General features: G+C 40.7%; 1 protein-coding gene across 1 annotated transcript in view; it reads right to left on the bottom strand.

The window, feature by feature from the left end:
* DPY19L1 (dpy-19 like C-mannosyltransferase 1) overlaps positions 1–18,864 on the bottom strand; it is a 103,668-nt gene that overhangs the window by 40,815 nt on the left and 43,989 nt on the right. The window contains exons 12-17 of the mRNA XM_065398972.1: positions 12,834–12,920; positions 11,188–11,247; positions 8,452–8,532; positions 3,986–4,087; positions 3,069–3,140; positions 2,252–2,301 (exon numbers count right to left, since the gene is read on the bottom strand). Coding sequence (XP_065255044.1) covers positions 2,252–2,301; positions 3,069–3,140; positions 3,986–4,087; positions 8,452–8,532; positions 11,188–11,247; positions 12,834–12,920 — 452 coding nt within the window. The remainder of the gene's footprint in view (positions 1–2,251; positions 2,302–3,068; positions 3,141–3,985; positions 4,088–8,451; positions 8,533–11,187; positions 11,248–12,833; positions 12,921–18,864) is intronic.

Below are 18,864 nucleotides of genomic sequence, written 5' to 3'. Positions count from 1 at the left end.
GGCGGCACTGTGCAGAGCTTAGGGGCAAAGGGGGCACAATGCAGGGGTTAGTGGCAAAGGGGGTGCAGGATGGGGATGCAGGGGTTGGGGAGCCCATGAACCATGCCCCCAGGGGCGCCAAAACACAAGTTCGCCCAGGGCGCCATTTTCCCTAAGACCGGCCCTGAGGGGAATACACATTAGACGAGACCTACATAAATTTCTTAACTGTGTTATACAGGAAAATAATCTACCATTAACTAAAAAATGGTAACCAGAGATAGCTGCCCAATGAACTTTCAAAGATAAGTTAGATAACCCTTCAGATTTTAAGTGCATTAAATATTATAAAATACAAGATATAGAAGCTGAGACAGGAGAATCAGATTTTTCCCTCATCCAAGCCACAAACCTGGTCTATTTCAAATGGTAGCACCTTCTGGTACAGTTTTCTAGAGTTAAGAAATTTGACTACTCATGAGTAGACAGAGTCTAAGTCCAATTGTCCATCCAAGCCATCAGATGAAGGGACTGTGGATCCAAATTGAGAATCTGAGACAGCAGATCTGGAGACAAAGGAAAACGTATGAAGGCCCCACCAGACAACTGAAGGAGATTAGTAAACCACTGCTGATGCAGCCAAACTGGGGCAATGAGAATTATCTTTGCCCCATCCTAACATATCTTCCTCACTACCTTCTGGATCAAAGGAAAGGTGGAAAGCACACAGAAAATTCCCCAGTGCAGAAGGAAGCATCTGATATGGATTCACTGTTCTTGCCTGCTCTGGGGCAGAAGAGGCAACACTTTCTGTTGAACCTAATTGCAAATGAGTCCACATCTGGGTGATCCCAACTGGAAAATATGTCCTAAATCAACTGATCCTTCAGTGGTCTTCATGAATTTTAGAACTGTTTCTGCTGAGACGATCTGCAATTACATTGTTCTCTCCTGCCAAATGCAGAGCCACAGAATAAACGTTGTGAAGAATGCACCAGTTCCATAATTTGATTGTCTCTGCACAAATGAGAGCAGAATAAACACCCCCGTTTGTTGACATAATACATAGTTGCACAACCCTCCCATGTAAGTGAGGGAGGAATGATCTGAGGGACAGATTGATGTGTTTCAACTCCAAAACAAGGTGCAAGCTTCTCTTTTGAGAAATCCAATGACCCTGAATTGTAAGATGACTCAGATGCACTCACCAATCATTGTTTGACACATTCAAAATTACCTTCACCAGTAGACTAGATGTTCTACTGTATATACAAAAGCTTACAAATGGAGAAGCATTACATTAGGAATTCATGTACATTTATATCGACCCACTATGCACAAATGTACAAACAATGGGCACACAATCTACTTCTACTGGTGCACAACCTTCAGCGTGAGACTGACCTGGTCAGCAAATTTCAACTAAAAACACAGAAAGTTATTATAATCACTTGAGAGATACTTTGACAATTAAGAATATGTAATGAGCATAGGGTGGTTACATTAAACTCCAAAATATGGCCCATTCTGGACAATTGCCACATGACTACACTCCATCAATATGGAGGACAATTGAAAAATTCCTATGGTGGCCCCCAGTAAGGCCACGGAGCCCAGGACTGCCGGTCTCCCCAGCAACAGATTCAAACCTGGCCTTGCATCCATGACAGAATGCACTGGTGACAACAATGGACCCAGAGGGAGGCCAGAAACAAGTGGAGAGAAAGATCTTTGTGGAGACCCTGTAGAAGTCTGAGAAGGAAGAGCTATAAACGGTCAGGAGAATCTGGCAGATGCAACACCCAGAAGGAGAATGACTCTCTCCCAGGTACTTCAGGCACCTAACGTCTGATGCTGGGAAAACAGCAGGGCATGAAACACACCGCTTCATTCTCGGTTTTATCCTCTTCAGTTCCACCATAACCTGGAATTAAGATACTAACAAATTAACTACTTACCTATACAAATCACTAAACAACTAACAATAAACACTCATGGAGTGCCAGATCCCAAGGGACCGTAATGGTTCATTTCCATCCAGGCACATGGTTGGAAGGAACTGAAGTGGTAGAGAGTGCAGCGCATCCTTATATGGCCTTGCCCTCAGAACGTTCAGAGATGTGGGAGATGAGGTAGGAGGGACACTAACGGACACTACTGGGAGAAGGTTCTACCTTTAGGCACCACTAGGCAGCACAATACCTATAAGAGGGAACATGCAGAGCCACTCGAAGATCATCCTTAAGTTTAACATCTTAAAGGCAATACTTACCGTTCACAGAGGTCTTTCTGAGATAAAACCCACACAATATATTTAATTGCCTATTAACAGAATGAAAGTTAACAAAATATGGACAAATTAGTATCTTTCTAAAGCATTTCTGAACATTTTAAAATTCTAAAATTAAATTAAGAGGGCTTGAAATGGTACGGTTAAAACATTAGTAAAGGTAGTTTTCATTCAATATGTTTTAGATACACATGCCAACAAATACTTCTTATTAGACAAGCAGCCTGCATCTAGCCTGTCTGTTCTTCAGTAGATTAAACTGCAATGTTTTACACATAATGCAATATACAATAATAAAAAACAATTAGTTATATAGTCTGTCAATCAGGTACAGAATAAGTGCAAAATAAAACTACAGTACATGTTTAATAAAATTTCATTTTTAAATTGTTTAGAATAAAAATATTCAAGTTGAACTGGACAATTAGGAATAACTCTGGCCCCACCCAACTATAAAGGTCCCACAAGCCCCAAAAATAAAAGGGGTACATAAGGGAGGGCAAATTAGTCCTAAATGTATATTAAATGTTTAAAACTAGCCACTAATTTTTAAATGGGTGTTTTTACAGGCATGATTTTTATAAGGCAAAACGGAAGTTTTGGCATTCACTTCAGGTGGTGCAGGATCGGGTCAGTGGACCATATCATACAGAAGACAGTACAGCATTTCTTCCAAAAAAAATCTGGCTATCATTTCTACTCTAATTTACCTAGCTCTTTCTCATTTGAACGAATTTACTGCCCTCCTCAGTACACCACCAAAAGAGGAAATAGTTAACTCACTAAATGAATCACTTACCTTCATGATGATTATCCCAAAAACCACAAGAACAACGGGAAGTAGTAACGTCTTTGTGTATCTTATTGGAGTCTGAAATGCAAAGAAACTTTTATTTCCTTCAAATTTAGTTTTAATTTACTACCATTCTCACTCTGAAAGCTACCATGCTTTATACCTGAAATATTTTTCCTCTGGCTAGATTTAAATTTCAACATATAGCAGAAACAAGGTGAGCTGAAAGGAGATTCAAGACATCAAGCCCCATCCAGCTACCTAATTAGTACTCATAACACTGATGCAGCATTTATAAATTAGTCCCCCTATGTTTAAGTAAGGCTAAACATTAACATTACATACGTTCTTTCCAATTTCCACTTTACAATTGCCTTTAGCATCTTTTTGGAGGCTTCAATCTTATCTCCAGCTTATTTTCTTTAGTTATCAGTCATAAGGCTAGAACTAAATTGTGGATCATCTCAAACACTCACCAATTCATTTTTTAACAGTCATAATTTATGGCTGCGCCAAGACAAGTTTACTGGCCCTAAAAGCATTTTTACTCGTCCAGCCAAAGTGATTTTCTGCGCAGACAAATCACAAGACATTGGACCTCAAGATATGGTCTCACCTACTTTTCGTCCCCTCAACATTTTTGTTACGTTTTGCTAATTATATAAAACAAGTAGTATCACAAAATTTAAAGAATCTGTCCTTATACAGTACTTACTCTCTCATCCAAATCTAAGAGCTCCTTCAAGTCTGAAATCATACACTTCCTATTTCTAACCTCACGAAAATCTAGCTCCACTTGAATGTGGAAACAAAAGTCTTACAATGACAGCAAACAGCTCTCAGATTTGTTGGTAGAAGCAATCACAGTTGAGGTAAAATATAAACAAGTTACCTCTTTTGTAAATCAATTTTTAATAAGTTACCTCTTTTTCCATGAAGTCAAACTCTGCAGCACAGGTGTACATTAACGTATCAAAATCCTTGTAGACAAAAAATTTTGATTTTAGCAGGTTACTTATATGTGCCTGGTAGGAAATATAAAGCAAAAAACATCAGTAAATAAGAAATTGATCTCATATGCTGTAACAAAGTTCTTTTTTCATAAACAAACATTTTCCTATTTAGTTCAACAAAAACCCTTCAGTTATAGTACAAGTGTAAATGCACCAAGTAATTATTTGGACAGATTAAATGAGATTTTCAGGTACAAAATTGTTAGGTTTGCTCAAATACATACAGCAGAAGATTACAAGAAAAAAGTTGATTACCAAGTAACTGTGGTTCATCAAGAGCTTTGCATATTCATACTTAGGGGATATGTGCTTCCTATTTTCTCTCTCCATCTAGTACCCGTGAATTTTGGGAACATCCTGGAATACATAGCTAGCAAACAGGAGCGGCTAACAGGGGAGCTTTGCAAGGGAGTTCTCCAGGTGAAGGAGGAACAATTACATGATCCTTGGGGTAAGTTTGTTGTCTGTAGTGTGTGTGTGTTTGTGGTGTGCTTGCTGCTTGACTGAAATATACCACATGGTCTGTTTGTTTGGGGGACCGTGTGACGAGCCTAGCGGCCTCCTAGGCAAGACTGAGAGCTTCTTAAAGAGGCTTTGATCCCTAAGCCCTTTAGCACCCATCAACCCTTAACCGGGGGTGGGGGGGGAGCGCTACTCAGGAAGACATGGGCTTTAAAAAGCCCACTCCTAAGCAACCAGAGGAGCTAGGGAACAGGAGCAGCTAACAGGGGAGTTTTGCGAGGGAGTTTAGAGGGGGAAGAGTGTGTGTGGGGAGGGGGGAGGGGGCTAGATACACAACATTCTTTAAACTTAAAAGCCAAAAACACCCCCTGATAAAAACAAAACATCAACTAAGGAACGAGTTGCAGGAGTAAAAAGAGAATGCAGGCAGAAGACCAGCAACAGAGTGGGATCTATCCAGTTTATTGCACCCAATGCAGCAAGTATGATTACCTGCCCTATGGGCAGATGGCTTGTGTGTGCATTCAGTGCAAGGAGCTCCTGGCCCTCGGAGACCTTGTATGGACTTTGGAGACCAGGGTGGCTGAACTAGAGGAGACAAGGGACTCCGAGATACGTAGATGAGACTTTTGGGGACACCATAGAATGGTCCCACCCCCAGTCTGACAGCCTCTGTGCTGTTGAAGAGGATGAAAGCCGCAGGGAACGAAAACATCCAACTAGAGCAGAGGGAAAACGATCCCATAGTTGGGACCCTCCTTCCAGATGATGTTGCGGTACCTTCTCGCACTGAGGATACCTCTCCGGGGGAGGAAACTCCAGTTATCAGGAAGAGACATGTAATAGTTATGGGGGATTCGATCATTAGAAACATAGTTAACTGGGTTTGCGATGACCGGGAGACCCGCATGGTGACTTGCCTGCCTGGTGCAAAGGTTGCAGATCTCTCGAGACATCTAGATAGACTTATGTGTAGTGCTGGGGAGGAGCTGGTGGTCGTGGTACATGTAGGTACCAATGACATAGGGAAGGATAGGAGAGAGGTCCTGGAGGCCAAATTTAGGCTACTAGGTAAGAGATTGAAGTCCAGGACCTCCATAGTAGCATTCTCTGAAATGCTTCCAGTTCCATGCACAGGGCCAGTTAGACAAGTAGAACTGCAGGGTCTCAATGCGTGGATGAGACGATGGTGTAGGGAGGAGGGGTTTAGATTTATTAGGAATTGGGGAAACTTTTGGGAAAGGGGGAGCCTATACAGGAAGGATGGGCTCCACCTAAACCAAAATGGATCGAGATTGCTGGCACTTAAAATTAAAAAGGTCATAGAGCAGTTTTTAAAATAAGGGCTGGGGGAAAGCCAAAAGGTGCAGAGGAGCACGTGGCTCAGACAGAGACATCCCTTAGGGGAAGATCTATTAATGGAGATTCTCTATGTCCTAGTAAAGAGGACAGGATGGAAGATGATAAAATACGGGTAGGATCTGATGAGAAACAATCAAATGAAAAAGAGTCCCATTCAATTACATCATGTAATGGCAGACAGCTAAAAAGTAACAAGTTTTTAAAGTGCTTATATACAAATGCTATAAGTCTAAATAATAAGGTAGGTGAACTAGAGTTCCTCGTATTAAATGAGGATATTGATATAATAGGCATCACAGAAACTTGGTGGAATGAGGAGAATAAATGGGACACAATAATACCAGGGTACAAAATATATTGGAAGGACAGAACAGGCCATGCTGGTGTGGGAGTGGCACTATATATGAAAGGAAGCGTAGAATCAAATGAAATAAAAATCTTAAATGAACCAAACTGAACCATAGAATCTCTATGGATAGTAATTCCATGCTCTAATAATAAGAATATAGCTGTAGGGATATATTACCGACCAGCTGACCAGGAGGTTGATAGTGACTGTGGAATGCTCAGGAAGATTAGAGAGGCTATAAAAATAAAAAAACTCAATAATAATGGGGGATTTCAACTATCCCCATATTGACTGGGTACATGTCACCTCAGGACGGGATGCAGAAATAAAGCTTCTTGACACCTTAAATGACTGCTTCTTGGAGCAGGTAGTCCTAGAATCCACAAGAGGAGAGGCAATTCTTGATTTAGTCCTAAGTGCAGCACAGGATCTGGTCCAAGAGGTGAACATAGCTGGACCGCTTGGTAATAGTGACCATAATGTAATTAAATTTAACATCCCCCCCTGTGGTGGGGAAAACACCACAGCAGCCCAACACTGTAGCATTTAATTTCAGAAAGGGTGACTACATAAAAATGAGGAAACTAGCTCAACAGAAATTAAAAGGTGCAGTGCCAAAAGTGCAATCCCTGCAAGCAGCAAGGAAACTTTTTAAAAGACAACATAACAGAGACTCAACTTAAATGTATACGCCAAATTAAAGAACACAGTAAGAGAACAAAAAAAGTGCCTCCATGGCTAAACAATGAAGTAAAAGAAGCATTGAGACACAAAAAGGCGTCATTTAAAAAGTGGAAGTTAAATCCTAGTGAGGAAAATAGAGAGGAGCATAAACTCTGGCAAATGAAGTGTAAAAATATAATTAGGAAGGCCAAAAAAGAATTTGAAGAACAGTCAGCCAAAGACTCAAAAAGCAATAGCAAAAAATTTTTTGAGTACATCAGAATCAGGAAGCCTGCTAAACAACCAGTGGGGCCACTGGATGATCGAGATGCTAGAGGAGCACTCAAGGACGATAAGACCATTGCAGAGAAACTAAATTAATTCTTTGCATTGGTCTTCACGGCTGAGGATGTGAGGGAAATTCCCAAACATGAGCCATTCTTTTTAGGTGACAAATCTGAGGCACTGTCGCAGAATGAGGTGTCATTAGAAGAGGTTTTGGAACAAATTGATAAACTAAGCTGGTATTCACCCAAGAGTTCTGAAGGAACTCAAATGTGAAATTGCAGAACTACTAACTGTGGTTTGTAACCATCATTTAAATCAGCTTCTGTACCAAATGCCTGGAGAATAGCTATGGAAATCATAAAACCCTGGAGTGATCATTCCTCTCCCACTTCTGTGCAAGTAATCCTAGAAATCTCATGGCAATACAATACCAAATATATGATATAATAAAGGATAATAAAGCCAAAATAGAAATGTTAAGAAAATTTGTAAGGGCTTTGGGACACAATTATCTTCAAAAATAATGTTGAAGTTTTGGTTAAGATGTAGATAAATCTTACTATCTCCTCTCTTTGTATTGTTAATTTATTCTAGCTCTGGATGACATTTGCCAATTTGTTACTTGTTGGTTATTTTAATGTACTGTTTTATTACAGCATCGTTCGCTTTTCCTTCCTCAATGCTTCTGATCAAAATATGCCAAATAGATAAAACGTAAATGCTTAGATTCCATTTTCATGTAAAACCTCTTAATGATAAAGTAGGAGTGCAGAACAATGTAATCTAAATGTAGAATTTATAAATTCAGTTTTTCCCATGGTTTCCCATAAAGCATGAATAGGTCTTTTAAAAAGAAGTCACTATTTTTAAAAAAAAACTCCAAAGACAGTTTTTACTAAGTTGTTTGCCATGTGTCAAAGTTTTACTTAGCAAATGCATAGTCCTACAACAATGGTGGTCAGTTAAGAGCTAAACAAAGTTTCACTTTTCCATGCTAACTCAATTTCTTGGGACATTACATTGGCTCACCAAAAAGTAACAGCATTCATTTATTGGCTTGGTTTAACGTTTAAGTCCATTTCATTTAGGAAGAAAGGAAAATGGAATAATAAATTAGCAATCATTTTAAATATTGTGCAGTTTAAATATTTTCTCAGAGAAGAAAAAAACATTTAAAGGATTAAATAAGATACGAAGCAACATAACTGTCAAAACCTTTAACAATGCCTAACATTAAAAAAGCAGAACTTACATCATCAGCTACTCCAAATATTAGAGAAGTCAAATATTTCAAGGTGACTGTTCCAAATAACCAAGCAAATCCTTCAATGGCCTACAAAATAAAGGATACATTCAGACTGAAGAAGGAGAACAGAAGAAAAAAGCATACTGGAGTTGTGCAGTTAGTGGAAAAAGTTCTCTTGTGTGTTAGGAAAGTGTCAAGAATAAAGCAACAGACAATCACAAGAAGTGTGATTTGTAACTCAAAGTACACTCCAATAATTAGAGAACACAGTAGTAATATTAAATCTTTTCCTTTTGAAACTGAAAGATCTAGTACTGCTTTATGCACATTGCTCCAAGCACTACAGTTAAGACTCCCTCTTCTCTCCTAGTGCATTCAAACAATATCACAGCAAGAGTGCAGTCAGCAGAAATGAGATTTCCAGAATCTTATTTTTAGCTACTTTTTATAAAAACATTAACATAATGGTTAACAGTGTAAGTATTAAAAGAGAATGAATGATATACAAGCTAATGGAAAACAGCAGAATTGAGGCAGACTAGTTACAAGTTGAGGCATACATATTGTAATTTTAAAAATTGATATACATCCCATTTTGTTCATCTTTCCTGAAATAGTTGTTAATCTAATTTTTTATATTATTTCTTGTTAACTACCTTTCTACAGATAGTATTTCTTTTTTCAACCAAAAGGATGAAATACATTTGTGACGCTGCATCCCATATTCTTCATAGAGATATTATGATGATATGATTATGACAATCAATGTATTTTATACAAGATAGGTCATGTGAGATATCATTGGAAAGGTTATTATTTACTGAATATGATTATCCTACTTATATGCAAGCATCATTTTTGTATCTGAAATTAGGAATATTGACTATATATGTGTGTTATAAATGTGTTTACACCTAGGGAACGCCCACTAGGCAAAAGACACTCAGTCTAGATGGCTGGCTGGGAAGGGCCCATTCAGATTGATGGGCCATTAGAAAAAAACAATAGGCCTTAGAAGAGTTTAATCTCCCATGGGAGGCCTTCTTGAGGACGCTGTAAACAGCCTCTGACTCATGGCTGCTAGGACCCTACAGGGTCATGTGACCAAGTCACCTGGTACTGGACTCCATCTTGGGAATACCAGTGTTTTTCCACTGACTGGCATGGGAACAATGCTTGGAGACAAAGGGTACCCGCCATATGCAAAAGCTATTTAAAGCAGGGGTTGACATCGAGGTTCTTCACTGACTCCCCACCCAAAGACGACTCTTGAAAACACTGGAGGAACAAGGACTGAACTGGAGGAAAGTGCTGGACCCAGGCTGAAGGAATTTTTAACTTGTGAAAGTAACACCTGGGGTTTTTAAGCTGCAAGCAAGTGCAGCTGGCCCCTTAAGTATCTCCGCAATCTGCTGGAAACATCATTTAGGATGAGAATTTGCTACTCATATCCAACCTCTTTAGTATATTAAGCTTAGATTGCATTTTTGTTTATTTGCTAGGTAACCTGCTTTGATCCGTTCGCTATTCCTTATAATCACTTAAAATCTATCTTTTGTAGTCAATAAATTTGTTTTTGATTTATCACAAACCAGTATGTGGGAGTCACAACTTGGGGCAAAAAGCTGTTGCATATTTCCTCTCCACACAGAGAAGGGGCGAATTTCATGAGCTTACGCTCTACAGATCTCTGTGCAGCGCAAGACGGTATAATTTTGGGTTTACATTCCAGAGGGGATGGGCACTTGAGCAGCTGAGCAGTTCCTTAGCTGTATCCTCCCGATGCAGAGCTGATCACAGCCATCTGTATGTACTGCAGCTGGGTGTGTCGCTACCTGTATGTGTGCTGAAGCCTGGGAGAGGGTTTGGCAGGCTGGTCACAGCTGTACAGTGTAAAGGGTGCCCAGATGGTGGGTCAGGGGGGCTTAATGGTACCCCAGTTCCAGGTGGCACCCTGGGGGAACCCATCACAACATTTATTGGCTGCAGTTATAAGAAATTAAACAGATTTGTTTAATTTTCACAAATTGGGACATTTTTCTAGCCTCAGAGTAACAGGAATTTACATCTGTTAGTTTTTAATCTAACCAGCATCCTTTAAAATTAGGATTAGGATATGCAAATGATCCCCTATATCATGGTATCCCCTCCAGAATTTTACTGTGTTTATTTTGTTTTGCAACTCTGGTGGGAGCCAATATTTAATCATACTTTTCCACTGGTATTCTCTCCATGATGGTGAACTGGTACTATTATCATATTCTTTCAATCCTCAGGAGAAATTTGCTGTTTAGATCTGTTTCTCAAACTCAGTTCACTTTGTCAATATTGCCCTGAAGTTCTAAAGTAAGAGTGCATACAATTTGCTTTTTTAAAATCAGATATTGGATTATTTTTCAATTTCCTTCCATAGTTCTGTCTTGGAGACAAATCTAGTTTAAGCGGTCCAATTCTTAGGATTTTGTAAATATTGTAACTAATTAGAAAATTCCTGTATTTTTAACTTCTATTAACTCTTATAGTGTGAAAGCTTTTAGTTCAATTTTGTCAAATTACTTATCCATTTTATTCCTTTTTGTGTCAGTTTTCCTTATGGGATATTAGTCAATTTTGAAATATTGATATTCAAAATATTACTTCAAACTATCAGTTCTCACATATTCACTGCATAAAAATACATGGATAATTTCCTGATTTGGCTGACCAATAAGTGGTAGTTCTTTTCTGATAATCAATCCTTACCCATAAACTGACTTCTCTTCTACTCATTTTCAGCAATTTTGGACTCCATTCAAGAATACCCTAAAATAATAATTAAAAATTAATGCACCTATTTTATAATATTTCCAATCATATTCCAGTAACGCAAAAAAACAAGGTATTTTTTTCTATAGAACTTGACATGTCACCACATGAACATCCTTAAAAAGTATAGTTCAAACCCATGTAACCTGTCAACCACATGACTGAATATCATAAGAACTGATACTCTGATATTGCAATTTCCATACACTGAATTAGAACCACTCTTCTCTCTGCCAGGCGAGAATCTATTTTACATAGTTTCTGAAAAAACATCAAAGGCAATACAAGCACAGAAAGCTTGGCTATTTTCACCAGCAACAAGAAACTTCAAAGTGAGGAATAATTACTAATTACAGCATAAAAAATTTACACAAAGAATCTCCAAGGGAAGATGAGGTAGAATGACAGAAAAACATTACTAAACACAGAATCACTAAGTTTCCCTGCATTTTGTTACTAAGTTACAATTTGTTATTAAGTTCTAAATTTTCCTCTTGTATGCCCTCTTCACCATCTTATGATAGCAAGAACCCTTACCATCAGTGGATGTCAAGAGCAATAAAAATCAGAAATGAGGCATTAACTGAAGAGCTGTAAGAAGCCTACTCTACACCAGACTAATGGCCACATGACATTGAGACTTCATTACAAATGGTCAAACAGAAAGGTTTTTTTGTAACTAGGGACATTTTAGCTTCTAACTAACGAAGGAGCCAGGAGCATGGCTCAGCATCCCTATAGTATAGTTATGTTCTTTCTCAGAAAAGATCTAAGAGACAAAAAGTTAAAATAAAAAGACTGAGACATTGGGCTACCCTCCAGGCTTCCAGGATGGAACATCAAGAGAGACTGAGGTGGAAATAGGCTCTCTTTAGTGTCCTTCTACTAGCCTTGATTGATAATTCTTTTGTCTTCTTCCTTCCTGGAGTAAGTACATGATTTGCTTAGGTAAGTTTTTTCTGTAAAAAACAGGGATGAGGAAGATATCGGATGACAAACCTTTAATGGTTTTAATAATGCTTGGAATGTGGTCCTGAGTGAGTGGACTTTCCAAGACTGTTTTCATATCGACTTATAATTTCTGATTATTGTTGCTTCTATTAGTGGTCATTCTGTTCTGTACTATTTGCAGTTTTGGAAAAAGTATCCGTTTTAAGATTATTATTTTTTTAATCCTGCTTAAGCTTCAAACAGAAACTTATTTAAGCCACAACTTTCATTTTAAAGTCCAATCAGTTAATCACGTATAGCTTGTGTGTCAGATGTTCTACAAAATTTGCCAGCATATAAATAACTTTTAGTACACTGTAAAACATGATTGTTTTAGCCTTACACCTGAAAAAGTGTAAGTCCATGTTCAGTTTCTCTCATGTCAAAGCTTTGACATGTCAACATTTTATTGACTTTACTAACACTTCCCCATTCCCCAAACATCTCCAAGACTAATCTTATCAATCTCATGGAAGTATACTATTTTCTAACTATTCAGAAAAGTTACAATTCTCCATTTAATGTGCCAATCCATAGATAATAGTGCAGAAATACATTCCTAAGCATCTGAAATGAATTCTTCCAAAACTTACCCAGATAACTGCTAAAGAGGCAGCATAATATGATGTCAATAACATTGAGTTGCCAAACATCAAAATGAAACACAGTGCAAGAGATGCCTGAAATAAGAAAATACAAAACATCTCCGAATATCTAAACCATCAAGTAATTCTCTCAAATACAACATATAGTATAAATAAAATAATTGATAACTGACAGCAATACCATGGTTTTCTTTAAATATATAAATATCTACATACTATGCAGCAACTCTCTAAGCTAGAGACCCAGCTTATAGAATTGTATTGAGAAAGGTTAGTAATAAAGATTTAAAATGATGGCAATGTAGCAAATGTGAACTACTATGATGATGTAAGTAACAGACTAAAAGATTTAATAACAGAATATATTTCAACCCCAATGATATTCTTTTTTCATTTTTTAAACGCTATTCCTGATGTTTTATTCATTCTTTCAAGTTATTTTACTTGGTCACTTATATATGCTGATAGTCAGACTCTCAGAATCCTGTGGACAAAGTAGTAAAGAAATTTTGAGGAGGAAAAAAAGGGAGAGGTTACTCACTTTGTCCAATAACTGGAGTTCTTTGTGATGCGTGTCCCTTTGGGTACTCCACTTCAGATGCACATGTACCCTGTACCTTTGATCACAGATTTTTGGTAGCAATGCCTGTTCGGCCTGCACATGTGCACTACACATGCTATGCCCCGAACAGAGGCTGAATAGGACCGTACGGGGAACCACCCTCAGTTCCTTCTCTACTGAAAAGTATCACAAAGGAAACTCCAAAGCAAAGGGGAAGGAGGGCAGGTAGTGGAGCACCCAAAGGGGGATACATCTTGAACTCCAGTTTCTGCACAAAGTGAATAACCGCTCTTTCTTTGAGTAGTGTCCCTGTGGGTGCTCCACTTCAAGTGACTCCTTAGCTCAAGGAGACAGGAGGTTTAGAACAGAGTCCAGAGCTCAAGAGAGAACTGCATTGTCTACTGCAGCATCTGATCTAGCAGCATGAACCAAATCATAATGGCTGGAAAAAGTATGCACTGAACTCCATGTTGCAGCTTTGCAGATCTCTCAGCAACTGGAACATTCTTGAGTAGGGCTACAGACATAGACTGCAATCAAATAGAACATGCAATCACTTGCAGGGGAGTTTGAGCATCAGCCAAACCATTATATGCAATAATCCAAAGAGACTCTCTGGATGTGAGATAGTGTATTCCCTAGACCAGTGTTTCCCAAACTTGGGACGCCGCAGGTCTGGCCGATTGTGGCTCCCACTGGCCGCGGTTCACTGCTCCAGGCCAATGGGAGCTGCTGGACGGGGCAGGTAAACAAACCGGCCCGGCCCGGCCCGCCAGGGGCTTTCCCTACACAAGCAGCGTCCCAAGTTTGGGAAACACTGCCCTTGACCTATCCTCAATAGAAACAAAAAGTCATGGGGACTTCTTGAATGTTCTGGTTCTGTTCAAGTAAAAGGCCAGTACCCTCTCAACATCTAGCGTATGGAAGATAGCTTCCTGCGTAGAATAATGCAGTTTAGGAAAGAAAACTAGAAAGTGAACTGTCTGGTTAATATGAAACAGAAGAAATCTCGGGTAAAAAGTTTGCAGGGAGTTGTAATTATACCTTCACCTTGGAGAACATAGTCAATGGAGGACCTGGCATTAGAGCCCCAATCTCTCCAACCCTTCGTGCAGAAGCAAAGGGCACCAAAAAGACTGTCTTCATGGACAAATGTAACAGAGCACGTAGCTAGTGGCTCAAAAGGCTGTTTCATGGGATGGTTAAAAACAAGGTTGAAATCCCAAAGCAGAGTAGGATCACTAATCTGTGGAAAAAGGTTTGTAAGACTAAGAACCTCATTGTGGTCAGATGTGTGAAAATTGACAAACCGCCTAATGGTGAGTGGGAAGCTGTTATTAATTCTAAGTGAACCTTGATGGAATTCAGAGACCTGGTGTTTTCAATTCCAATAGGTAATCCAAGATTGTGGAAAGAGATGACTGCACAGGTGAAAGATAACAGAGGTTACACTAAAGATGACATCTTCTCCATTTCTGGAGGTAAGTGTGTCTTGTAGATTTCTCCCTGCTATTTAACAGCACATGTTGTACTCCCGATGAACAGGATGCCTCTAATCCTGAGAGCCACTGAGGAGCCATGCTTGGCGTTGCAGAATGTTCAGATTGGGATGAAGTGTTTGATCCACATCCTGAGACAGTCAAGAATTGATGAGGAGCTGCCACAGAGGGCAGAAGGTGAGTCTGAAGAGGTAAGGAAACAAAACTTGTCTTGGCCAAGTTGATATAATCAAAATGACCCCCTGGCTTGGCTGTGCTTGATCTTGTTGAGAACCTTTAAAAGTAATGGAATTGGTGGAGACCCATAGAGAAAGACCCTTTGTCCATGTAATGAGAAAATCCTCAATCTCTAGGAGATGCCTGAGTCCTCCTCTAGAACAGAATTTTCTGCACTCCATATTGCCTGCAGTGGCAAAAGTTTCCAAAGCTAAGACTATTTTGTTGGAGACTTGAGAGTCCAATTCTCATTCTCAATTTAGGGGAAAATTCCTCACTGACAGGAATGGCTCCTCAAAAGGAGAGGCTCCTTTTAAAACCCATGTAGCCCATTATCCCATATTCAAGAAAAAAAAAATTTTTGGAGGGGAGAAAGAAAATGAGAACAACAGTTCTCATAAAGTACTAAACTACATACTATATAATAACTCTAAATAGCAAACTGGCACACACTAAATTCCAATTCTGGCCGAAGGCAGTTGAGAAGGAACCAAGCATGCTGGAACAATTTTTATAGTGGGGGTGCTGCTGATGGAATGTATTTGGTGTTTATTACTACTTCAAACAGGGGGTGTGGCAGCACCCCTAATTCCAGCACCACTAGAAGGAACTGAAGGCTGTTTGCCCACATAGCTCTATATAGCTTGGGTATGGGGCAGGAGTACGTGTAGGGCGCATGAGCAGGCCAGACAAGCAACACTACCAAAAATCTCTGATCAAAGGCATAGGGTGAATGTGCATCTGAATTGAAGCACCCAGAGGGACACTCAAAGAACAACTTCATATTTCTGCCATACAGAAAGCTATAAATTTCAAACAAATAACACTATCAAAACTGGTAAACCAAAAATTTGATGCAGCATTTTCTTTGGTCATAGGCATACTTAACCATATCAGAGTTTTCTCCACTATTTTTTTTATACAGTTGTAGCTGCCAACTATGCTGTTCTGGCAAGAATTATTCTGGATTTTAGAAAAATTTATGGATTCACAGGCCCAGCCAATGTCTCAGAAGCTATATCAGCTGATATTGAATAGGGGATGTGCTTCCAGAATCCATTAGAAGAACAGAATCCATGAGGAGACTGACTCCTTAAGAATCAGTTGAACCCACTGTGAGAGATCATAATCAGCAAGGGAAAAATCTGTAAGAATAAATTAAAATCCACTGGATGATGTAACAAAGTAAACCTTTAAAGCCATAGAAGGGATAGGGGAGGCACTATAACACATTGGAATGGGGATAAGTGGAAGATGGCGATTGAGAATCAATTGCTGGGAAGAGAGAAAAGAATTCAAGATGAGGTGTGTAAGAGAAGGACAGAAAGAACCAATGGGGGAAAGATAATCATAAGCCTATATTAAGTTGTTTCTTCTAGTAGGTGAGCTATAGATCTTTGGATTCTCAATAATCTCCTCCTAACCAGAATATCGTTCAAGAATGCATAATAGGGCATTTCTTAAGTCCTAATGACTGCACCGCACTTAAAGCAAATGTTGGCTGGGCTTGCTGAGGGAGGGCAGCTGTGCTTTATGGCTGGAGGGGAGGGGGAGTGAGGTTAGAGACTTCTGCAAAAGGTGAACAGTGATCAGTTTTGCGGCGCTGACTCACCCCCCAGGAATGTGAGGTTGGAAGGTGCAAGCCCTGGCGTGGGAAGCCCCTTTTTTCCATGCAGCAGGCAAGACAGCACCCACCCTCCCTCCCCTAGTGGAGGCAAATATCAGGTTGGGTTAGGACCTGCTGTGGGCATTGTGCTAGTCACTCCTTTTTAAGGGGGGCTGGGAAGGAATTTTTCCCGCACCACCAGATTGGCTTCAGTGGAGCGAGGTTTTTTTGCCTTCCCCCCATCTCTTGCACAAGTGGGTGTCAGGGATGACCTTTTCTGGTAAGAAGAAAAGGTGGTAGGGTATATGTCGCAACTTATTTTGTAAGTGTGGGGTGGATGTCCAGTGCAGGTACTCCATAGGGAAGACATCCAGTGACCAGATAAATGGTCTGGTAAAGTACTCATAAGGGAGGTGACGGGTAAAGGAACAGAAAGGGGGAGGAGGGTTGGGGACTCCTATGATTGGTACGGCAGGGAGCCAACCCCTCCTCCCCTGGTCTGATAGCCACCTTAACCCTCCTATGAGGGGGGTGGATAGTAAGGTCTAAGCCATGTGTTGGCTGGAGGGACCTGGATGGAAAATGAAGGGGGGCTGGTGGAAGCCCCAGGTAATGATTTGAATAAATATGGATTTGCCTGCACTGTTCACTTTATCTGCCTGGTAGTCCCAGACCGCTATATAATAAAGTTGAGGCCTGATTAAAATCCATAACAAGTGTCTCCTGTTCTTCTTTTGGTATACCCAATGAAGTGTATTACAGCGATTAGACTCTTCAGGAAGAGCCTGAACACCATGGAAAAATCCAGAAAGTAATGTAGTAGCAATGTTTATCAAAATACACAAATACAGAAACCTGTAAATGCATGACCAGTATCCACGGGCGCCAGGTTTGTATAATTTTTGGTGGTGCCCAGAACACGTCCAAGCAGAGCCGTCCTGTCCACAGGATGGACCGGGGCAACCGCCCGAGACCCCACGCTTTGGGGGGCCCTGCGCTTCAGGGGGACGCAGGGTCCAGGGCAGCCTGGGAGGTTAGCGGGAGGCCTGGCAGTGAGTGACCTGGCATCTGGAGCAAATATAAAAACTAATAAATTAAACTTGCAGGTAATTTACTTATATGCTTTGGAACCACCAGGAAGTGGTTAGGAAAAAGAGCAAAGGACTATCACCTCCTACCTTCATGTTTCTCTCAAGCTAAAACATCCTGAAATTTTGCTCAGGACTAATTTAATCATAAAATATTTTCTCATTTCTTATTTTGAAGTATGTACCAGAACATTTTTGGGGCTGTCATATGGATACATCATCTTCATGAGCAGGGCTGGATTGACTCTCCTGTGAGCCTGGGGCTATTAGATTCTCTGGGGCCCCTGTATACAAGTCTTTTTCCTAATTTAAAACAAAATGATCACAATTATGGCATTGAGGGTATTAACGCTATACTAAACTTGCCTTTTAATTAGCAAAGCCATTCTATGGATACATGTCAGTCTTAAAACATGTAGAATATTGTTAAGTTAATTCAAAATAGCCTACTTCTTATCTTAGAACAGCTGTTATATTAGTTTCTTTCTGGGAGGGATTTTGGATGCAGGAGGGGGCTCCAGGCTGGGGCAGAGTTTTGGGGTGCAGGAGAGGATGAGGGGTGCGGGCTCTGGGAGGGAGTTTGGTGCAGGAGGGGATTCTGATCTGGGGCAGGGGGTTGGGGTTCAGGAGGGAGTGCGCGGTCTGGGAGGGAGTTGGGATGCAGGAGGGGGTGTGAGGTGCAGGCTCCAGCCGGGAGGCGCTTACCACAGGCGGCTCCAGGCCGGCAGCGCAGCAGGGCTCAGGCAGGCTGCCTGCCTGCCTGCCATACCCCATGCTGCTCCTGGAAGCGGCCGGCTGCGGGCACGTCTCTGCGTGCCCCTGGGGGCGACAGTGTGTCTCCGTGCGCTGCCCGCACCTGCAAGCGCCACCCCTGCCAATGGAAGCTACGGGGACAGTGCTGGGGGCAGGGGCAGCGCGCAGAGCCTCCTCCCCACCCCGCCGCCAGGGGCTGCAGAGACGTGCCAGCAGCTGGCCGCTTCCGGGAGCGGCGTGGGGCCAAGGCATGCAGGCAGCCTGCCTGAGCCCTGCTGCGTCACAGGACTTTTAG

Source organism: Emys orbicularis, chromosome 2 (genome assembly GCF_028017835.1).
Source record: "Emys orbicularis isolate rEmyOrb1 chromosome 2, rEmyOrb1.hap1, whole genome shotgun sequence".
In the NCBI taxonomy this organism is placed as follows: domain Eukaryota; kingdom Metazoa; phylum Chordata; order Testudines; family Emydidae; genus Emys; species Emys orbicularis.
The sequence above is the reverse complement of the archived record's forward strand: the minus strand, read 5'-3'. Positions and strand labels throughout refer to the sequence as shown.